Consider the following 24,419-nt stretch of genomic DNA (forward strand, 5'->3'; position numbering starts at 1 on the left):
TGCTAGAGGGCTGCATGCTTACGCCACAGGAGGAGAGTTTTATATTGAGGCCTGCCTGCTGTAACGGTGTCAGATGGTATTTATGAAACTTGTAATGGGACTGAAGCCCAGGCACACCTGCTACGCTGGGAAGGGTATATGCACAGACACACACACACACACACACACACACACACACACACACACACACACACACACACACACACCAATTCACACACACAACAATTCACACATACTAAGACACAAACACACAAATACTAGCAACAAATCCTGGATTTTGCTTGTTTCTTCTTGCATTCAGCTGTTGTTTTAGCTGTATTTTCAGTCCTGTGTTGCTCGACAAATCTGATGCACTATGAAGCACTAAGTACATAACTACACTGGACTTGTCTTGACATGGATTGGGTGGGGGAGAAAAGAGGCTGACAAGAGCTGGGCTTTTCTCAGGAAGAAGTAAAGAGAGTTTTAGATTGAGGTACCTGTGCTATTGTGGATTAATTGGCTTTATAAGCGCCTTTATCATTTTCCAAATTAGCATAAGTTTATTTCACATTATCAATTCATCCGCTGATTATTCTCTCAATTAATTAGTCTTACAGATAGTAGTAAATGCTCATATTAATTTCTCAAAGACCAAGTTCACATATGTAAATTTCTTGCCCAAAACCAAAGATATTCAAATATTCAATTAATCAATTAATTGTTGCGACATCTGTACAAGACAAAAAGTTATAGACTATAGATGGAGCAAGCAGTAAAGATATGGAAGTTTAGTGTTCACATACCGCTGGAAAAATGACCCTGCTATGGAACTCTTGGCCTCGGCCTGCCTTCTCTGTTAAGACTGTTAGGGCCAGAGCGACTGGTGACTAATGAGCCTCCACGCAGGCTCACTACAGGTTGGCGAGATTAACTCCAAGTATCTCTGAGCTCACATTAAGATGCCTGCTGCATGAGACTAGAGGGGAAAACAAACAGCGCTGATGAAACCCAGTCAAGGCGTAAAAAGCTGCAGCCTGGGAGCTGCACCTGTGCCAATTCTCATGTAACCATCACCCAAAAAGGAAAACTGCAGCTGAGCCCAGACTTCTGCTAAGGTTTCATACTTGATGAGGGCAGGAAATTAAACTTTCTGCCCATCGATTACACCAGCTGATGGCTTCCAAAAGTCAACAGCTAATTTGGAATAACATGGCTGATACCAACATTTAAAGACAAAGGGCAAAATCAAAAAAAATGTTTTTATCATATCATAGAGTATTGGTCTCCCTCAGAAATATCAGTCTAAAACATTTATTTAAAAAACTGACCTCCAAAAAAAACCTGGTTATCCAGACTAACGATCTACAGACAAAGCTTCCCAACATTTTGCTGGTTATGCTGTACCTTCCCTATCAAGTCAGTAAACTGTTGAGATAAACTGTAAACTATCCAGGCAGTGAGGCGCTCTTACATCTGATGTTTATACTTACATACACAGTGCAAAGTGAAGATGACGGTTCACCTAGCCAGGTGCAAAGATAACACACAGTTTCCTCTACGTTCACTCAGCAATGGTGCACCAAGAAAAGACACACAATTCAATTATACGGTTACATTAAGAATATCAGCTTTTTGTCAAACATTAAAGTGCACAAAATAGAAATTTTGCAAACAGACCAGTCATAATGCTGCAGCACTGGTGCAGAGAAAACCCTGTCAGGACACACAGTAGACCCCGTCACACATCCTGCCATAGCACACACCTTCTTCAAAGTAAACGAGCCACACAATCATCCACATATTTGTTAAAAGTTGAACTTAACTTGAGTCCTGTAACCTTTTAAGAGCGAAGCTTTGCAGCTATCGACAGGTGTGGTGATGCAAACGGTGTCACAGACAGTAGCTTTGATGTTGTCACATACAGTACAGTACACATGCACACATAAACATATCTGAAGACGCATTGGCTTTGCCCCACAGGTTTCACTCAGTGAAGGTAGATACTGAGACAAAAAGATGACAGAGCCTACAGTGTTGTTGTCCCACATCTCTCGTAGACTGAACAGCTGACACCTCAGCAGTCATCCTGCAGCAGCAACACTGAAGCCAAAACTGCTTTGATCAACAAAATTCTACCAAAGTGGATAAGCACGGTGGCGTTCTAAGCGGCAGCAGAAAAGACTGTGTGTGTCCTATATCCTGAACACTCAGCAGAAAAGAGAAGAACAATTACAGAGGTAAAGTAAATTGCAAGTGTTGATAAATACAGAAATACAGTGAAAGAGGAGGGGGAGGATTTTTATTTTTTTTATCCAAAATGCCTTGTAGTTACACATGACACTACACTAAAGCTGCACATGATTATTTTCATTGCTCATTAATCTGCCCATTATTTTCCCAATTGATCCATTAATTGTGTGGTCTATCAAATGTTAGAAAATAGTAAAAGATGAATATTTCCTAAAGCCCAAAATGAAATTGTTTGTTTTGCTTGTTTTGTCTGATAAACAGACAAAAAGCTAAATACAATTTACTATCACAAAAGACAAAGAAAAACAGCAAATCCTGAGAAAACTGAAAAGCTGGAGGCAGACAATGTTTGGCATGTTTGCTGTTTGTCAATCGGCTCACTGATAAATTGTTTCAGTTCTAAATTACGCAAGGAAATGAGGGATAAAACTACAAGAAATCTCACATAACTGAGTATCAATGTTCTTAAAATCCTGGAAAAAACACGAGTGCCAAATCATTTCCCTGGAAAGTATCCAGTTTGTTTTGTATACAGAAGAGCTCCATTGACACGGTGAATGAAGGTCACTGTCCTGACTCAACAAAGAAAAGCGTGAACCATACACTGGGAGGCTCAAATCAAGTCTCCTGTACTGGTTTACAGGTCGTCCTCTGTCTTCAAGCCTTGATTCCTGTAGTGCTCACTTGTGGGTCCATATTTTACTATCAATCTCAGCTCTACCAAGAGCTGATTAGCTGGATCAGGTGTGTTCAGCCAATCACAAACTAATCACTTGTGGGCAGAGTATGGAGAGATGGAAAATATTCTGGTGGGCGCTGCAGTTGTGGAAAATGCCCATTTCTGAGAGCCTTTAAATTGCTTATTTTGTTCAACCAACAACTCTACACCTGAATATATTTGATTTCCAGTCAGATAAACAGCAAATCTTTACATTTGAGAAGCCGCAATCAGCAAATATCTGACTTTTTTCCATAATAAATCACTATGATTGATTAGATTAATGACTGATTATGAATTAATCCTTTCAGCACTACTGGTGAGTACTGTTCATGTTTGCTACCTGTTTATTCCAAACAAGCTGTCACTGCTACGACAGTAAACATTCAACACTTTGCTTCTTATACAACAAAGGATGTTCCCAGAAAACTGACATCACATTTTTACAATTTCATGGCCTGGCTATAGGCTGAGTCACGATTGTGTCACATGAATCGGTGATAGTCGCATCACATGTATTCATATGAAAAGCTTGTGCAGTGTGACTTTCAGGCCCTGCCAAGAAACACAGTGGGGCAGTAATGCAGTTATTGTCACAGCGCCGGTGTAAACGTGTTGCTTCATGCCCACAGCTCATCAAAAACCGAGCACTCTTCTCACCCAGCAGCCGCCTCAATTACAGCAGCATCACCCCCCCTGGATCCGTCGTCCCTCCATCCATCCAGTCTGGCTGTATTTTCATCAGGGCTGGGTGGCCTCCATTAGTGCTCCTCCGCAGGGACAGGACAGGCCTCTAAAGCACAGCACTCAGGGAGCGCATTGGGGCCCCGCACTTTACCCTAACAGCTTCATCAACTCTGCATCCCTAGAGCCAGACACACACACTCACACCAGACACACACATGCACACATACTCACACAACCTCTGGAGGGCCCAATTAGCAACCATCACCTGTAATTCAATAACAACACTCCCTTTCTTTCAGCCTCTCCAGCTCCCTCTTTCACTCGACCGTGAATTTGCTTGCGTGATTTAAAAAGGACGACTCCTAATGTTCTCCTACATCAACGCACAAATCTAAATCTACGCTGACAGTTTATTAAGGGCTTTGAATAGACTTGCATACTTTGTTTGCAAGCAAGAGGTGTCTGCCCCCTCCTCTCCCTTCTTCCTCCCGGTGTTCACTTTTACAAGCGTCATATATCATCCCTCTGGCTCCGCGCACTGCAAATCAAGCCCACAGGACACAGGATGGAGGACAGACACAAAGAGAGAATCCACACTGCACATCTCTACTCAGCTTCTAATCAAATCCTCTGTTCCATTTCAACGTGTTCGCTCACCATCCATCCTGCATGATGGGAGAGGGAAAACAGAGAGGCAGCGGCTCTGTCTCCATCCGACAATAAAACAAATGTAACAGAACAATAAATAAAGGAAACCTGTCGGCAGAACCACGGTAAAGTGGTGCACCACTACACGTAATACATTCAAAACTGAGCAACCTAAATGCTGTTCAAATACCAGTAGCAGCACTGCCCAGTTATAATGTTCAGTTTTTGGTGTTACTTCAACTGTATTCATCATTTTTGAGGTTTGGAGTCGTTGTTTTCTTCCAGAAAAGGGTCACGTGATAGGAGCGAGATGAATCACGGAAGGATATGCCATGACTGATAAACGAATGTTGGTGTGTGCATCATCATTTCTGTTTGTTTCCTCTGTGTTTCTGCCCGACCAGACTAAAACGCAATCCTGGAGTTTTCAAACTAAAATGCGCACGCCAAGCTTAAACGTAGTAAAAGCGCATGTAGCCTGAATCTAGAAAAACATGCCGGGAACATCCATCAAAGACTCAAAAGCCACTGAGAATTTATGCTAAAGTGTCCTGATGTCTGACATAAGAGAACAAAAACTGGGCAACAACCAATCAGCTCCAAGTAAATTAACAGAAAACATTAACAAAACAAGGGAAAAGTTAGACATCAAGGTCAGCGCTTCCCCTAAGATATGACTTTAAGACAAAAACAATACATGGAAACAGAAACACACAGACATGAACTCCATCATGTACCAGTATACAGCAACAAGAGAAAATAACTGTCCAATCAGAGCAGGGTATGTAGATCACCAACTCAATGCTAAACATGGCAACATGCTTCAGGCTCATGAGAGGCAAGAGAGAGCCTGTCACTTTGCAAATGTGTGAACAGGAGATTAGTAACAGAAGACTTTTCTCAGAGGGGCGTGTGTAACGTTGATATCATTTAAAGGTAGGTATATATAAATGGCAGGTATATTGGTATGGCTTGCTAGTCAACCAGCTTTTTGACCAGTGAGGTGATTATACCTCTTTATTCAGCACTATACGTCACATAGTTCCAGTTCCACTTCAATTTTCTGCCTCAAGCAAGTATGACAATATTTAAGTCATTTCTGTGTGACTCTTGCCGTTTGATACACACTTCTGAGACAAAGACGATTCGAATGGGGACCAGGCTACAGTGTAAAAGGGGAGAGATAAATCACTACTGTGCTTCTAATCTAATTCTCTATTCCACTCCCACCTGTCCTGCTGCTGCTGTACCCTCTGAGGTCTCTGGGGTGTCTTTAGTGAGTCCAGGCCCCTCCTAACCCACCTGTCCACCACTCATGATTTATGTCTCCTGAGACCACTGGGGCTGCTGGGAGGTTGCCTCCCCTGCTCTTACTGTAGGTTTTCCTTTTTGACTTTTTTTTTCTCCTTAGCTTTATTCAATCACAAAGAATTCTTTGGTATGGCTGGTGGCTTTATATAGCTTTAGTTTGTTTGTAAGTAATAAAATATTAAATCAGAATAAATACATTGCTGGTTCTTAAAGTTATTGGGTGCTATGAGAAGGCATGATAAAAGCTGGAAGGATAGGGGATAGTGCAAACCTAAAGACACACTTTACATTACTTTACAGTGCACAGTGCTATTTGAGGTAAAAAACAAAAACAAAACAAAAGCAAACTCCAATAGTGTCCTAGTCAAGAAAGCCCCAACTAAAGAAATGTCACCTGTTCTCATTAAGTCAGCAGAATTTAGTCTTAAAAGCTCTTCTTTGTTATAACAAGTGAGATGATCAGTGATTATGGTGATTTGCACCATAAAAGTAACAAGTGACTAAAGTTAACTTGAATTTTTCTGAATTCGTTATTTTCACTTTTATGTACAACATAGCTTTAAAACGTGAATCACCAACCTTAGGGATAAATAGAATGATCTTTTTCCCAAATAGATTTATTTTGAGAATTTGATTCGACGGGAGCAAAAAATGAGTATATTCATCATCAGCTAATGTGATTATTTTGTTTATGATTGATTAATTGAAAGTCTCTAAAATGTCAGAAAATAAAGAACTATATCCATCTGAATTTCCTGTCGTCTTCAGATTGCTTATCTTGTTCAGCTGAGTCTCAAATCAAAATGAAATGTTTAGATTTTCGCTTGAATATTTGCAATCAATTAAGTGATCGAATAGTTGATGACTAATCAATGACCTGACCAGTCGTATGATTCTATGACTGAATGACACTAATGGCTTGTTACTAAGGTGAAAAACTATATTTCAGGCCAGGGACAAACAGAGGAGATAACCCAATGATGAGCTGGGCTTTAACTTTGTACTGCTTCACTGTTTTATTTACCCTTCTCATTATTCCACTCCTCCGCCTCTCAGCTCCACATTTCTTTCCGTTTCAACTTTCCTGCACCTGTTTCCTTTCGGTTTACCTTTGAGATGTGTCCCAATTTTCAATGGAAGCAAATCAAAGCAAGCAGCCTATCACAGGCAAGCGGCATTCCTCTTCAATTACCAACATTCACGGGATTACGGCTCGACTTAGTCTCTGCTGCACAGCACCCTCGGCTGAGGTTCAGCGTTATGCCTGAAGGCAGGCAGCAGCTTTGGGCTGCGTTTTCACTGATTTCCTCTGAGCTCGAGGAGCCGACAGCCTCTGTTCTGCTTCTCAGGTGGCAGGAGAAAAAAGAGAATGGAGGATGGCAGAATATGCAAATCGTACCACCACCAAAGAAGAGGGAGAGGAGTTTCCCACCAGCTGAGTGTGAAAGAGTGCTCCCCCTCTCCAACACAAACACAGGACTTTGAATGGGACTCTTTCTTTTAACACACACTGGCCTGCATGCACACATAACCCCCACGATCACACAAACTCACAAAATGTATAAACTCACATTTATAAACTATTTCATGTCTCACACACACTCATGAAAATGCACAGACGCAGGCATACATGGACATTTTGACACACAAACATACACATGCATGATCTGAGGTGGGATGCTGGTCAGCAGCAGCAGCAGAATAAACTGGGTCCCTTCACCACAGGCTGTCTTTCACAGCTCAGCCTTGGTTTGCAGAGCAGCGTAGATTAAAGTTTTAGCTGTTAGCTGCTCGGGGAGCCTCTTGAATACATGAATATTCAGGTGGTTGAATGAGAATGATGAAAGGCATCAGCAAAGCAGGTTACTTGTGGAAACGGTTTAGGCCACCTTTAAGAAAAGGAGGTTCTGATACGAGTTTGGCAGTTCCTCTGAGATTTTATGCACCAGTGGTGCTGGAGGTAAATTTCACTTCTGGTTCCACATTTGGTTTGTTTTGAGCGTAGGTGGCAGTGAGAAAACTTTGTCTTCATAACATCAATTTTAAACGCCATTGTAAATTTAAAGCAGGATTTGGCTTTGCTGTAATCTTATTTTGATTCGAGCACGGTGACTGTACTCGTCTGAGCTCCTCATTCATAGCATGGCATCTCTCCTGTTACACTTTTATAAGGGCAGAGCAGCTTTAAACTTTCATTAATTACAGCATCAAATGGGCAGCAATGTTTTTCTACTTATTCAGAAAGAACAAGCATGCAATTCTTGATTTCTCTTGAAGACACTGACATCTAAATGTAGTACTCTTCTGTGACATTATTGTGGATATTTGGGATTTATTGGAGTTTTGAATGTGCAACACACAATAAGTAAATTGATTATAAATGCCAGCTGCAATAAATGTATTTTTCTCAACATTGTCCTAAAGATCCACCAAGTTTTTACTGCAGCTTTACTCTTGCACATGTAATACATAAATCAAATGTCTGAATTGTTCCAAACACTTTGTTTTTAAAGTTACATCAGTGCAGATAAGAAACAGTCAGCTTTACTATTAAATGTATACAGCATTTTTGTAATGATCTGAGTGTTTGGGCCAAACAGTGAAACCCTATGGAGCATCCATATCCTGATCACTGCCGCAGAGCTTCTCAGACCATGTGGCTCTTGTGTTCTGTGGTGTAACACAGCTCCAGGGCTGCTCCATTGACCTCTGACCTCTATGTGGAGGACTGGGTGGGTGGGTGTGTTTTGGGGGGTGTATACGACGTATAGCTTGCTGCTACAAAGGTCGTGCTGCCATGCAAGTTTCACATTTATTTACACTTCTCAATGCAAGTGCAGCCTGAATGACAAAATGAGTTGTTCTTAGTTTTGTGTTAAATCAGAGGCAGTGCACGTTTCCCCTTCACCTCCACTAAAAATAGCTCTTGTGTTGAGTGTTCATGAGTTGCTGGGCCAAATCACACCTGCTTGACAAACAGGCAGTTGGTGCATGTTTTTAGTCGTTTGTCCTTTATTTGAGCTAACTTTCTGAATATGTGGGTTAGTTAATGAAGTGATTCTGCTGCTTTGTTTGTCATAGATCTGCTAATCGACAGTACACACCACTGCTGCCATGTGAAAACCTCGTCATTGAGTTTCTATGTTTCAGCTCCTGAAACCCAAAATAGCTAAACTCATAAATACCATTGTTGATATCATGGTGGTTGGAGGTTTTCACTGGGTGGAAATGAGGTGTAAGTGACGCATGTATTATCTATATCCACTATGCTGTTCTGTGTGTTCTTGCATCTCATTTTAATAGAGTATAACTTCCATGTTTGGTTTATAGTTTTGTTATCATCATCACCATCATCACCCTCTGACTTTTTGATTCACCTTCCTATGAATGCACACACACAGTACGAGTCAGATGTACAACCGGTTTAAAACTGGTGCGTTTAATTGTTTGGCTGTATTGAGTCATCTGCCTTTACTTTCCATGCCTCAGCTGTCAAGGTGCCTTTATCAGCCCTACGTCACATAATTGAAACGCAACAGCATCAGCAGGAAGATTTCTCCCTCACAGGCACCATGTTAATGCATGTAAATCCCAACAAGCAGGACCGTGTTGTTATGCAAAGCCTGGAGGAAAGTAGCAGTTTCCCACCTTGATGCTAACACACACACACACAAACACACACACACACACACTCTGTCTCCCTCTCTCTCTCTGTCACGCATACACACAAACACACACACACTGCTCAATTAGTCACAGCAGCAGCATCAGTAACCCTGACGCACCTCCCCCTCCAAACCATAAAAGGCAATGGGAGGGGTTGATGCTGACTTGCTAAAGACATCCTGTAGTGCTTTGTCATTCCACAGGCCCATTTGTGCAAGGGAAACAGCACACACACACACACGCTCATGCACACTCACACACACACACACACACACACACACACACACACACACACACACACACACACACACACACACACAGCTCCAGGCTCTTATACACAAGGAGAAAGTACCATGAATGACCAATGGTCATGGATCAATTAACAGCTTGTGTTGACCACAACCACTTCTAATCCCACTCAGGACCATTTTCCCTCTAACACTTCTCAGTGACAAACAACAAAGATGGACGTGTGCATAAATATTCAAATTAGACTCAAGTTCTAAAAAACTGAAGGTAAAATTCCAATCCTCCATACAACAGTAATCTAGGTTGCAACAAATTCAAATAAAAATCAGGGTGAAGTGACGATCTCTAGTTGGATTTTCAGCAACCACATTAAACATTATAACATCTATATCAGTCTGATGAAATGAGTGTAACAGGGTGAACCCAGCCTATGGCAAGGCATATTAGCTAGAAATAAATGCTCAGTATTAACTCAGAGGCAGGACACTCACATGACTCCTCTGCTCCGTAGGAAAGCTCAAACTGGAGCACCTTAGGGTGACCTCAAGAAAATGGTTCATTCATACATAAAGACAAAAGAGGCCTATAAAACATGCTGCAGCTTTATACCAAAACACTTTTCCTTTAAGAGAGTGTGATTGTGCAAGGCAGAGGTTTTTGGTCCAGACAAGCTGGTAAACAGAATATAGTTTTACACAGTGATACAGCACTTCTCTGAAGAAATACGCTCAGTCAAAGGGCAATAGACTTCATAACAGAGATACAGAGAGAAAATGCTACTCATCTACACAGCTGAACAAAGAGCCTATCACCAGAGGGAGAGAGTAATCCTTTAAAATAGTAATTCAAAGCCCTTTCATGTCAACAAATGTCTGTTTTACATCAGACTGCCCTGATATAATAAGTCACTGAAAGCTGTTGTAAACACTACACTTGTCTGTTAATGCACCACTATCACTGCTCCAGCTAATTCAATCAAAATGTACATGTACCATTGAATTAAGTGTAGGATTATTATAATATATGAAAATAAACAACATCTTTAGCACAGCATTCACTGAACCGTAACTGGCACAAAAACAGGGAACCTAAACAAAAACAACCTACCTCAGCACCCAGTACCATTTCTCCCAAAACCCTCCACAGGACAGGCGGACAGACCCTGCTAAAAGGTCGAGCCCTGGCTAGCTTGTGCGTATGAGTCGTCCAAGCTTTAGAGTAGGCCGCTGTTTTTATCCTGTCAAGGTATGTTAACACCAGGCCACAATCCTGTAGTCCCTAAATTGCGGTGTTAGATTACAGAGGGCACACACAAACACGGAGCACTTAAAAGCGGGAGGAGAGGCGTTGTATGACGAAGCAGTGGGCAAAGCGGCGGCAGCAGCAGCAACAGGCGGTGCACATGAAGGGTTGACACCTGCCATTTACAGTGGAACTGCAGAAGCTTAGCATGAGGTGGAGTTGAAAATGAGATCATTAAGGCTGCGGTTAAACAAAAACATTTCATTTCTCCTCTGCTCTTTTAAAAACACAGGAATAACTGTCTTATTAACTTATTAACTGTTCTGTGTATGCTGCTCCTACTCACTTAAATGTACACTTTAATGTGTGGCACAAATATTATTCAAGTAAAAAAAAGTCCAGTCAGGGAAAAGTGAAAGTTTTGGGCATCCTTGCAGACCTATATCAAGATGACTATCATCATTTGTGAGGCTTTTATACTGGCATGTTTACAGTTTCTGCCTGGTGGGAAATCATCTCTATAAAAAAGCAGAGTAAGGCCAGCTGACTGTCAACTATCACTATACCAGGCAAGTTAGGGTTTGTTTGTTAAGATAGCAAGAAAAAAAAAACATGTGAATTTGGGTAGTACAACATAACAGCTCAGGGACACTAGAAAATGAGCCCCAGGCCTCTTTCAAGCAAACTCCAAGATGGCTCATTATGAAAGGGATCAGAACTCCAGGAAATGACTCCAAAAAAATAGGTTTTATGGGTATGAAAAGATGGATGTCAACTTCTGACTGCCAGTGATGCTCCTGTATAAAAAATGTTCAAGGACAAAATCTGAGCTGTTGCTCACATACAGCCTTTTCTTTCATGTGTTCCTAACTAGTTTAAATACCAGAGGAGGTATTACAGCAAAGAGCACAGACAGTGTTTATCTTGACTTTCATGGAGTGGGAGTAAAAATCTGCCTCTTACCAGAGAGGATCCCTAATCCATCAGATAACAATCTACTAATGATTTTGTTAGAGGTTCTGCTTCACTTAAAGCACGACTGTGAAACTAAACAACAAAGAAGAAAAAAAAGTTAAAACAAAACAAAACACATATTTTCTTATAATGCAAAACTGTTATAAACCTATGTGGATGTAACTGTGAAAGTCTGTGTAAGACTTTACCTTACAATGTTCTCAGACTCTCATCCATAATGTGGCTGCCACGATTAATCGGATGACAGTAAATTAATGAACAACTATTTTGATAACTGATTAATGGTTATAATCTCTTTTCAGTCAAAACTACCACAATTCTGATATCAGCATTTGCTACTTTTCTCTGTTTTATATCACTGTATGGTAAATAGACTGCACCTATATAGCTTTTCTAGTCGCATCAACCACTCAAAACACTTTACAACAGTTGCCACATTCACTGAGGAACGTGAGGTTCAGTATCTTGCCCGAGGACACTTTGACACATGAACTGGAGGAGCTGGGGATCAAACCTCCAACCTTCTGAATAGCGGGTGAGCCGCTCTATGTCCTGAGCCACAGCTGCCCTATCATAATATAACCAAAGTATGATTATGGTCTGTTGTCATGCAAAAAAAGCACTTTGAAGTTGTCAACTTGGAGTTTGGGAAACTTAATTGCAATGAATGAACCAATAATCAGATTAAATCGATAAGGAAAATAATAGTTGCATCCCTAATCCATAATATACAAAATTAAGCAAAACTCTGAAGTGAGGACAAGACATATGTCTCTGGGACATGTGAGACATTCAGAGCTGAGCTTAAACAAGTTGGTGATTAATCGATTAGTCAATTAATTTATTGGCTATGACGATCAATTTCTACAAAGCAAGCAATGTGAACGTGCCATCTTGAGTACTGGGAAATTATAATGAGCATTTTGCACAATTATCACTGATTTATTGAGAAAATTTGAAGATTAGCTGCTAAATAATTGTTCGGAGGCTCCATAATGACTACAAGCATTAAAATGCATAAACTGAAAAGTATCTATGGTCACCTGAGGAAGATCACCTGTTATCAGAAAATGCTTGGGTCAGTGGGATGGGCTGTAATTTAACATAAATCTACAGTCTGTTTACTCACTTTCTAACACATGGCAGAGAGTTTGTCCACCTTTAGATTGGCATATATGTTCATGAGTTGGACTTACAGAGCACACAGTCATTACTATCTTGTAATGTGAGCATAGGAACTGTTGAGGAAATGACAAACACAAATGAAAGCTTCTGTGACAGTAATAATAAATAGCATCAGCAGCCTCATCATGGTGATGACAGACTGGAGGTCATGGGACATTAGCACAGGCTAATGTTTGGCACATCAGCTCTTTTGAAATTCAAAGAGGTGAACGGGCTGTGAACGAGCAGTCTGTGTCATGTGGATGAAAACTAATAAAAAAAAATACACGTTTGAAGAGAGGCAGGTTGAAAATGAAACAAAAACGAGAGAGATGAGTTCCACTTGTATCTGATCAAAGCGGTGCGCACTGAATCACCGTTACACGCACCAGGCTGCGCGCCTTTCACATTATAATCTCATCTAATGTTATATTTCCTTAGAGATAAAAATAAACGAGACGCTCGGAATCATTCCCATCAAGTAGCGAGAATATCACGGGGAAATCGGTTAAAATACACCTTCATAGGTGTTGCATCACCTTGCGTACCTGGCTGTCTCCGGTCCAGAAAAAAGCAGCAACCCCGCCTTCACTGCAGTAATGGTACTGACCGCCATTCCCTTCCGCACACCGCTCAGGAAATTGTATAACGAATTACCGCAACACAATAGATGGAAACGAAAGGTTTGACGATGAGCCCTGATCAGCGCTGTTAATGCACACGGTGGGGAATCACACAGGAATAATCACTTTATGAACCGCTCATTTTCCTGGGCACACACACACAGACACACACACACGGGTCTGCAGGGTGCACTCGACCAAACGAGTCAACCAATCCACAAAAAAATACATAAAAGGAGAGATAAGACATGCACAAGTGGGTCAGAAATGCGTGTCGATGAGATAAATCCCGCGAGAGTGAAGGGGGCGAGCATCCATGCGAAGCTTGGTACACGGTACACGGTGAAAACTACAAAAAAAAGAATCATGTCTACCTGCACAAGTTGACATTTGGAGCGGTTTTCCTGGCTCCTCACGAGACACAGAGCATTTAGGAAACGGCGAGCAGATCCTGTTCCGTTCACGAGCGAGAGCAGCAGGTGTTATTTGTGTTTATTTCCAGGCCATTTGTCAGACCCGTTATCCTCGTTCAGGTAAACATGATGGTGATGATGGTGATGATGATGATGATGATGGCTCCTGTACGGACGCACAGAGTCACCGTCGTGTCGTCAGCAGGAGGAGAGAAAAAAAGGTGCTTTCCAGCCCCTCGGCTCACACACATCATGCCTCATAACGGTGTCCAAAAATATATATATATTTATGGGTTTACTTTTTTTATTGGCTGATACGATGTAAGAGGGGGGGAGTACAGGTAAGAAACCGTCCAATGAGAGACTCTGCCTCCAAAGGGTTGTCTAAATTTAAAGCTACTTGTAAATTTCTATTTTTATATTCTTTACTTCATAACAGGTGGACTCAAAAATACTCGTATTGAATGGGAAATGCCTCTGCCCTGAAACACCTACTCTGAGATCATGTTTATAACTATATCGTGGAGGTAAAATCCCTGCAGGTGACATGAGAGGGTTATTACAGCTATATTAAAACAGAAAAAAAATAGGATAGTGAAGTTTTGTCAACACTGGCAACCAGAGACATGCTATAAGTCCATATATCTCCTTCTCCGTGTATTTTCAGCACGTGCAACGCTTCACAAACCCGATTTTACAGGTGCAAAAAGCAACAGTGGAGAATGTGCACTGGGAGCAATATGCAGGACAATCGACAAAAAACCCACGCCGATTAACAAAAAATGCTGGATTTATGAAGCTAAACTGGAGCGGATATTAAGGAAATGCATGCAAGCATGACGATAAATTTCCCAAATCTACTTTTGGAGAATCAACAACACAATTTCCACTCTTACCTTAACTATATGCGAACATGTGGTGTTGCAGTTGTAGCAGGGAGGGGTGAACTGGAGATAAAATAAACATCCCATCGCTTTGCCATCACCGGAGGAGCAGTGAAGCCGACCAAAGCCCATGCAGAAAATCCAATGCATTGGCCGCAAAAGCGCGATTTACCGTCCGGCCATTAAAAACAAACAGCTGAAGTTGACTTATTTTGAACGGGAGCTACAAACTGAACCGTCCGGGGCCGAGTGAGCAGCAAGTTAGCATGAAACTAATCCCGTAACAACCTCGCCCTAAAAATTTCATCCACTACTAAACTACAAACTGCGCTCAACGGGCCACGTTGTTATGTGAAAGCCCCGTAACCTGCCGCCAAGAGTTGCCGTGGGTGGAAAAGTGGCTGAAAAGTACAGAAACAAAGAGGGAGAAAGTGTAGAAAACTAAAAAATACAGACAAGTATGAAGCGCTCCTCGGGTTATTATAACAGACGGATAACGGTTCACTCAGTCAGGCGGCCCCGTGCACCGCTAGGCGGAGAGAGAGAAGGCAGCCAGGTATAACGGTACACCACCACACTGGTATATGAACACACCAATACTCCCCAAAACTCCCCGAAACGTGCTCCAACTCACTCCCAAAAAGTCTCCACAAGGAGTTTACCGAGTAAAAAGCTCGCCGGCAGCCCGCCCGGGTCGCTCATCGGCGGTTACGGAGGAGTTTGTACTTACCGCTGCTCCTCTTCGGGTTCGCCTGTTTTCTGCGCTTACACCTGGGGCCATCCGCCATGATCCTCTCGCTGAGTCTGAAACGCAGCCGCTCGCGAGTCACCTCCTCCCTCCCCCCTCCTCCTGTCTCTCCTTCCTCCTCCTCCCTCCTCACCCTTCTCACCCCTCCCTTCCCCTGTCCGCTTTACGACATCACCTTCCCCCAGCAAAAACACCTGGTTTGCGACACACTGGCCGCTTTTACGGTATCACCTTCTCAAACACCTCAGCACCACATGGCCCCTCCTACTGGCCGCACGTGGCTGTGTGGTGGTCCCATAGCTCTGTAGGGGTCGAACGGGGACTCACACGGTCCCTGCTCCTCCTGACTGGTCAAAAAAACGAGAATATAACAGCAAGGTGTTTCTCTGCAGGTGGAAGTGGAGAAATGTGAGTAGAGAATAGCTAGAGGGGAATGTGTCAGTGAAAGGTAGTGGAGGAAGTGTTCAAATCCTTTAAGTAAAAGTACCAGTACACCAGTGTAAAAATACTACATCCTACTTAAGTAAAAGTAGCATACAGAAGCATTTTCAGCAAAATGTATTTAAGTATTCAAAAATAAATGTCCCCTAGTTATTTTATTTTTTATGACAGTGACATGTTTGTACACTGTTTGTACTTTTAACTACTTTAGAGTCTGTCCAAAATATTTTAGTCCAGTGGTTCCCAACCCTCCAAAGGGTCACATGATAACTCTCAGGGGTCATGAGATAATTAATGAGGGTTGGGAAGAAGAAAAAATAAAGTTGTGCTACATGTATTTGTAGTAATTTTTTGGACTTTTATTATTCAAAAAATTTTTATTAATTTGGAAATCAAACACTTATTTAAAGGGAACTACCAGAGAAGCTTAGAGGGTTAATCAGTTTTTGGAAATAAAAAACTCATCTGAAGGAGTCACATGCCAAAGTGGTTGTGAACCGCTGGTTTAATCTTTAACAAGGCATTGTACTTTTTGTGTTTGGTCTTAATTTGAAAAGTACCTGGTAATTATGTCTGCCTGATAAATGCAGTGGATTAAAAGTACAATATTCCCTTCTGACATGTAGTGAAATAGTAGTATAAAGTGGCATAGATAGAAATACTTAAGTAAAGTACAAGTACCTCAAAATTGTACTTAAGTTCAATACCTGACTAAATGTACTTAGTTACATTCCTGCAACAGTAAAAGTGCATAATGTATCCTATTACTACAGATGTACTTGAAGTATCAGTATTAATATCACAATGTGATTGGATGGATGGATGGATGGATGGATTGATGGATGGATGAACAGACAGGTACAGACAACAGGTAACTACAGCATGAGCAGCACAAAGGGCACCGCACACAGAGACATTAGCAAACAATCTGGCACTTGACTGGGAAAAAAGGGCTGGTATAAATACTGGCGAGCAGATGAGAGAAGTGAGGAACAGGTGTGTAGGAAGGCAGGGAAGTTCCACTGATTGAACATGGTGAACGTGTGAGCAGGTGGATCTGGAAACAGGAAGAAAGTCCACGGACGTGTGGACATCTGGTGGGCGGGTGGAGGATGATAGTCGACCAATGAACGGGGCAGTAATAATGAACAGGGTGGCCTTGTTCTGTAAATTAATGTGTTGAAGATCCATTGGTGTTAAAATGCAACATGTGACGCCTAAAAATGTCAAGACCCGAGTCCAGAAATACATGCTAACACTTACATAAAGTTCTGTTTTGTCCTCAGCAGGGACAGAAGTTCAATGACAGTTCACAGCAGGTCAGGGGAGTGGCCTTCACGGTCCTGACGAGCTATTCTTGTACCTGCCGATGATCAGGTTTCCAGCTCAGACACACCAGGTGCTGCGGTGAGCCTCTCACAGCCAGCAAGCCTCCTCCTGACACTGTGGAGAAAGGGTGTGTGTGTGTGTGTGTGTGTGTGGAGTGGGGTGGGGGTGAAAGTACACTGCAGAGGATTAACAGGGGGACAGAAAGCATGAGATTATATGCATTGTTCAAAGGTGGTTCATTGTTGGGGTGCTGCATTCAGCTGCCTGACACAACAGTGACATGACAACATGAGTGAGCTCTGACTGGATTGTGTAGGTTTTATACAGGAGGGAAACATGGAGAGAAGTGCCTCAGTGATGGTGCAGCTCAGCACTTTAAAGTCTTAACCTTTAAATTTCAAGTACACCAAGGTCACGCATTCTTAGAACATTTGTAATCAGCAGCATGCTTACCGTATATGAAGTTCAATATTTTGACACGAGAGTGCTTTTCTTTAATTACTGTACCATTAAATGGAAATGTTCTGATGCCTTCCAAGTCATTTTAAAAATATATACAATTTTATCTTACTTAATACTCTTTATTCCACATTTGTCTGACAGTTATAGTTACAGTTACTGTGTTTTGTTTTTACATGAGTTTATAGAATATGCCAAACTGTTAGAGGTTCAACTGCACAACACTATATAAAGTAGTCCACATTAACTCCTCTTTGGCCACACATTAAAATGCCTCTTACACATTAACACATAATACAAATAATAAACTATATAATGTAAGACTCATGGAGTGACCATTGTTAATAATGAGTACTTTAAGTTATAATGCATTTTGCTGCTAATACAAAATTTGAATGCAGGACGTTAAAATGTAACAGATTATATTTTACATTATTACTTGTATTTTTACTTTAATAAAGATCTGAATGAAGTGTGCTTCTTATTTATCCAGTCATCCTCAGAGTAGATAATAGACAAAGATCCAATATTAAAACTGGTAAGACGTGTAGTACACTGAGGGATGCTGTGTGGGTGAATTTCCCACCTTTTCTCTTTTCTTTTTGTTTTGCTGACAGTCAATAAAGTTTTTTTTTTCTGGTAACTGATTCATTCACTCATATGAAATGCATTATGCAATTTACAAGTGATAAGTCCATTGATAGCTGAGACTGTTTGAGAGAAAAGTGATTCTAGCTTTGACAATCATTGAGTTTCTTTCTGGTTTTTCTTTATTGAATATGTTTGGACTTTGTTGGTTAGAAAAAGTAAGTTATCACTTTTGACATTAATTGATCTGTGTAATTGTTTTACATTTTACTGACTAAATGTGCCCTGAATAGTTTCACTTAGTGAATAAAGTGCAACTGACCAGTTTAACAGCCTTTTCCACAGCAGATATTTTGACTGGTCAAAGCAGGAAAAGCACATGTGTCACTAATAACATTAGCGAGACCTCTGTTCTATTCAATGTCCTACTAAGTCCTGACAGTGAGCCAGCATGTTCAATACCAGGAGCCTGGAACTGAATTCAGCCAACTTTAATGTTATTATTTACACCTGCGATATGTCAGAATAAGTTCTGTAATTGTTTATTTGATAAACAGAAAATCAGTTACAATTTTGATTATTTATTAATTGCTTTTTTGGTCAGAGCTTCACATGGGAATAAACCTGTTTTGTCTTTGTTGTGCAGGCTGAATGAGCTGGGACTTAATTGGCCAATTAAGCAGCAGCCAATCATATTGGGAGGTAATTACTGTCTTTCCAGTGGCAGCACACAGTTTTTGGCTCAGCCTGGAGAGTAGCAGGGGTTTGTTTTCCACATGTGTTGAGCTTCAGCTGTTCTGTGGCAGCATAAAGACCTCGGTTTCTATCTTAAAGAGACACTTTACGCATGTAACACATGAACACAAGTTCACTTTCAGGCTGTGAAGAGTTGAATTATCTGTGGCTCTGGAGGGAGCCTGAAAAAATATCCCTGTTGATTTCATCTGGCCTGCATTACAAACTTTGTGTTGCTGGGATTGAAAGGTGTGAGCGTTCACCAGGCAGCGCTTGTCTAATGAAAGACACAAGTTGTGTGATGGGAAGTGTAGGATCCAATATTTTTGGAGCTAGAGCCACATTGAAAATAAAAATCAGGGTGTCTCGGCCTCTGCTGCTTCGATGTCTTTCTTACATCAGTCTTTCGAGAGTCGCCGAACCGTATGTGCGTAATACTCCTTTAAGTGTGCACACAGCTAAGGAAACGTGTACGCAGACTAGAAGACATACTGTACACATTAAAGCCATGTTCATGTGCATTCTTACTCTCCCTTCACTGCAAACATAATCTGCTCTAGATTCAAATGTAAAGCCCAAATTACTAAATTATTATTATTATTATAATTTTTGATATGAAATAATTTCTATATAAATGGAAATATATTTGACGTGGCTGAAAGGTTTTGTGTATTACAGTCTCTTTCCTCAGCACCTACACACACACACACACACACACACACACACACATTTATCATATCATTTTGGTAGATCTGTCCATCAGTTTGAACTAAACCCCCTGCGACACAGCAGTAATGCTTTAATTGAGTCTCCCACTGGCAGGATATGAAGGGCTATAGAGTCCTCTCCTATCTGGGGGGTCGTTGCTCTCCTACATTACAACGTCTCTACAGGCGATTGCTGTCCTGCTGCCTGTGAAGTGAAAGAGGAAATGGATGCCATTATTCAATGCTAATTTGGTATTGACATGAATATTGGGCTCAGAGGGCTTCTGGGCTTTTCTCTCTCTCGCTCTTTAGTAAATTCATTTGTATTTCTGCTGGAAAATCTTTCTCGATGGGAAGTCAGCCAATAGACTATGAGTATTGTTCTTTGAAGAGCGGCTTAGCCTCAGGCCAAATGACTTTTTATTCCTTTATCAGCAGTTTCTTTAGTCATGTGTGAGGTAGGGGTTCTACCTTTAAGTGTGAAGCTATGGCTCTGACTGAGCTATACAGGGAATTTAGCCCCTTAACCTGTTGGTGTTACTGCCTAACTCCAGTAACCATTTAATGACACAGGATGACAGTGGCGGCAGCGAGGTGTATAATTAAGTTTGAAAATAAAGAATGGATGTCACTGTCTATTTTAGGGGTGGGTCGGTTATAGGGTAGAGAACATTACATGCTTTGCAGGTCTGGGCTATATAAATAAATTGGACTATAGCTAAAAGGCTAACAAATGTCGATGTCTAACAAATCTTTCTGGTTTATGTACTAACTAAGATATTTTATATGTTTATATTCATTTTTTCTGTGTTTTATATTGTTCATGCAAATTTCTACCTACACTAGACTCAGGTAGAGCTTCAACCTTTTATACCTTTTTGTACCTGATGCATGCTAATGTTAAATGCTAACACAAACAATCGTAATAAAGGTACCGTGGTGCCTTTGATGCCACAACTCACCGAGACCTTTCCCACTCTAATGTGATACTTGTTTTCATTCTAATGTCAATGTATTGGCTCTAATAGATTTGGCCTTTGAAGCAGAGCTGTCCTCTCAGGCTAAATGTGTGCTGCCCCCCCCCCCTCCTTAGTGTTTTGTTTTAATGCGTGTCAGGTGGTCCGCAGGTTGGTGGAAGCTTTCGAGTAAAAAGTGAGGACAAAGGCACACAGCTATACTCTGTCTCTGATATGTTAATCAGCCCAAACATGTAACATTTCCTCTGAACAAATCAATTAACTTCAGCTCTACTGTTCTAGTCCAGTACCATAGAGGGGCTCAGTGGCCAAAAGATGAATAATGTAATTTTGTGTCAGGATGAGTAATGCGGGGTACAAATCACTTGTCTGGATGAGTGGCTGGGGAACTGATAATGGCGAGTCCTCGAGTTACCTTTATAAGGCGGGAGGAGAGAGGAGATAATTCATCTGCTCGCCCTGTCACTCTCTCTGTTAATGAAATGCCGTAAAGGCAGTGTAGCTGCATGACATTATGAATGGCGAGAGGGGCATGAACCTGGAATAAAGGAAACTATCTGCTGGGAAATGTTTACTTTATGACAAGGTTAATTAAAAGGCTCACGTTTGAAGCCTCGGCTCAGTTTTAACCTGGCATGTAAATGTTTTTACACGATGATATGGATCTTTGAAGTGACTCATTAATCTATCCATTACAATAAAGGCAAACTCAGGTATTTCTAAATCTTGATTATTGGGTTTCCAATCATGCAAAGTGCTTTTTTCATTTTATTGATCACCCATTGATTGAGACAGTTTGATGTGAGCTTCAGTTGCATCCTGCTACCTGAGATAAGAGCTGTGTTTGACAGTACAAAGTCTGGACGGGTGTTTTGGCTTCAACAGGTAAACCAAGGGTCAGTTGGCTGACCGCTCTCCCAGGTGTGTGTGTGTGTGTGTGTGTTATTCTGTTTGTCTGATCAATAAACAGTCTAAACACCACAGGAAAGCAGGTAATAGGTAAAGTGATGAGGTGGACTCCACAGTATCTTGACGTGCGTTATAAATGAACAAACACCAAGTGGTTTCTTTTATGGTCATGTGTCTGTCTGACGTGATTTAAATATCCTCTAACACTAACTTAAAGTTGCATTAAACAATATAATTGGATCGAGCAATCAATGAATTGACCGTGTAACGTTCATAGTGCAGAAATGACACAATACAGCTGCTTTTACACCTCTTTTATCTCACTGGTTTGGTTTGACAGCCAGCACATGTACTGTATGGTTCAGTCTCAGACATTTTTTATCAACCTTATAGACATTTATAGTGAAAACTGTTGTAATTATGAGTCGGAGGTATCATGACTGTCTGACATCCACTTCAGTATCTCTCACAAAAACAAATGGAAATGTCAACAAACTGGTGAAATAATTGGTGAAAAGCCGCCATCGCCAGCACATGAAATTAAATATTAGCTTTAATAAAGTAAATTAAGCCAATGAAAAAGGCAGTATGCACTGTGTCTTATTTTAAAAATAGTTTGTTTACAGATTGTTTCCATTCATCAGGTCTAATTCAAGGCTAACACTGGAGTAACCGTCTCGTAATAACATGTGAATGCATTAGGAAGGGGTTTCCTGTCCTTTCTCTTCTGTTGAAAAGGTGTGAAAGCAGTATACACTCACTGTAAAGCACCTGCCATAGCACTAAACTGTAGACTGACAAGAGTTTGTGAACAAAAGCAGATCTGAAAGGAGGGAGAGAGTTTGACTTCAGCTTCTCAACTGGGCAGAAATATTATCCAAAATGATTGTGAATGTTTGCAACATGAACTTTTTAAAGCCCATGGTATTTGGGGCTGTTTATCTGACAGTTTGTTTTTGGTATTTTTTTTCTGCCTCCTATTGGCCAAAAATAGATTAATGCAGCTTTAAAGATACAAATCACACCAACTCCCCAATGTAGCTGCTCAAACATACACTCAAGTACTCCAAACATCAACATATACTCACACACACTCCCACTTTTCGCCTTCCAAATGATTCAACACCTCACTATGAATGACAAAGTAACACCCCTCACCCCCTTTCCTCTCTTGCACAACATTCATTTCCTGTGCAGTGGCCATCAACCTCATCACATCACTCTGGTGATCAATAGGCCCGTGTGCAGTTCAGGTGATGTGTGCAGAGATAACCTGGCCTGTTTGCTCACTCTCAGCAGTGGTAGTGGTCAGCCTGTAGTGTCCAGTGCACTGAGTCACACGCAGAAACAGGAGCGACTGATGTCATTTTGCATCACTTCATCTCCGCTGGGACCCAGACACACAGTGTTTGTGTGACTGCGTTTGTGTGTGTCTGTTAATGCGAATGCCACAGCGCAAGCCTTTCTACATGGCTGGATGTGTATGAGTGTGTTTTTATTGCATGCCCGTGTGTGTGTAACGCAGTGCTCGTCCTGAGGCACTGCCTGCTGTTCAAGCCCATACCTGGAGGCTGACCTCATTTGTTGCAGCACTGCAGCTGCGGACACATGGAAGTCACATGACTAAGCCCTCCTCACTCCATATGGAACAAAAGCCTCCTGCTACAGGCCCTGCTGACCTTATTCTAACAGCAGCCATTTTGAGCTCCATGCTAGGAAACTCTACTTCCTCTAAACTTCCTGTGAACCCTTAAAATGAAGCAGCTTCTACCTGCGACCCCTCCACTTTGCATATGTCAGGAAGTGGTAAGAAAAAAAGATTTTCCCTCCTCAGATTGTTTCATTTAAATATATTTTGGAGGCAAAACAGAGGGTAAGACCATCTGGTATCCCACTAGGAAAAAAGCAAGGCAAAATGTAGAAAACTCCTCACATTGATCTCTTGACCCCTTGGCAGGGTCCTGACCCTCAGGTTGGGAACCAATACTCCAGTGTTACTTCAACCCAAAAGTTGAATTGCAGATTTAAAATTAAGTGCATAAGTTATCTTTGTTGAAATCTCACAGCAGTGAAGTGAGACTTGCAAATCGTCACACTATCAAAGAAAATAAAAGGTGTTTATTATCATCCTCCTCTGCACCGTAGAATCACCTACTGCCTACTGGGGAGGGGGGGGGGGGGGGGGGTATCACCTGATACACACTTCTGCTGAGCCTATTCAGAACATCAAGTTTGATTCTGCGGTTCAGTCTGATTTTTTTCCCTGATGTTGTTTTGATGTGCTAGTTTTGAGTTCGTTGTTTTCAGGTTCAAAGTTAATACATTACAGTCCGCATGAAATTAGATGTGTTGTGAAGTTCTGCTATTTTCATGGCACATATTTTGACTTTACGAAGCAGGAACAAGACGAGTGTAACAAATAGCATTAATGACGGCTCCATTCTGTGGAGGTGGACCAGAAAGCCGTGCCAGTGATTCAACATGCATATTACCGCGCCTTTAAAGTGGCACGACTAAATGGAATATGGATGTTATTAATCTTATTAGTTACATCTATGCTTTTCCTGCTATAACAAGTCAACCTTTGCTGCATGCTTTCCCATGTTTCCTGTGTGACTCTTTACTGTAAACTATAGTACAGAAGAAAAAGAAGCTTTTGTATAAAGTGAAATGTCCATGTCTTCTTTGATATAGATCAGGTCTAGGTTCTATAT

General features: G+C 41.3%; 1 protein-coding gene across 2 annotated transcripts in view; it reads right to left on the reverse strand.

The window, feature by feature from the left end:
* The window catches only part of LOC130178819 (zinc finger E-box-binding homeobox 1-like), a 64,439-nt gene extending 48,780 nt beyond the window's left edge, over positions 1 to 15,659 (reverse strand). The window contains exon 1 of one of the 2 annotated variants that reach the window (XM_056391322.1): positions 15,543 to 15,659. In XM_056391322.1, the coding sequence (XP_056247297.1) occupies positions 15,543 to 15,600 (58 nt within the window). In that variant the 5' untranslated portion in view covers positions 15,601 to 15,659. Of the gene's footprint in view, positions 1 to 13,889; positions 14,128 to 15,542 lie in introns of those variants that run through there. The other variant, XM_056391323.1, reaches the window with a different exon arrangement.
* Between the last annotated feature and the right edge of the window lie 8,760 nt (positions 15,660 to 24,419).

Source organism: Seriola aureovittata, chromosome 12, assembly GCF_021018895.1.
Source record: "Seriola aureovittata isolate HTS-2021-v1 ecotype China chromosome 12, ASM2101889v1, whole genome shotgun sequence".
Taxonomy (NCBI): domain Eukaryota; kingdom Metazoa; phylum Chordata; class Actinopteri; order Carangiformes; family Carangidae; genus Seriola; species Seriola aureovittata.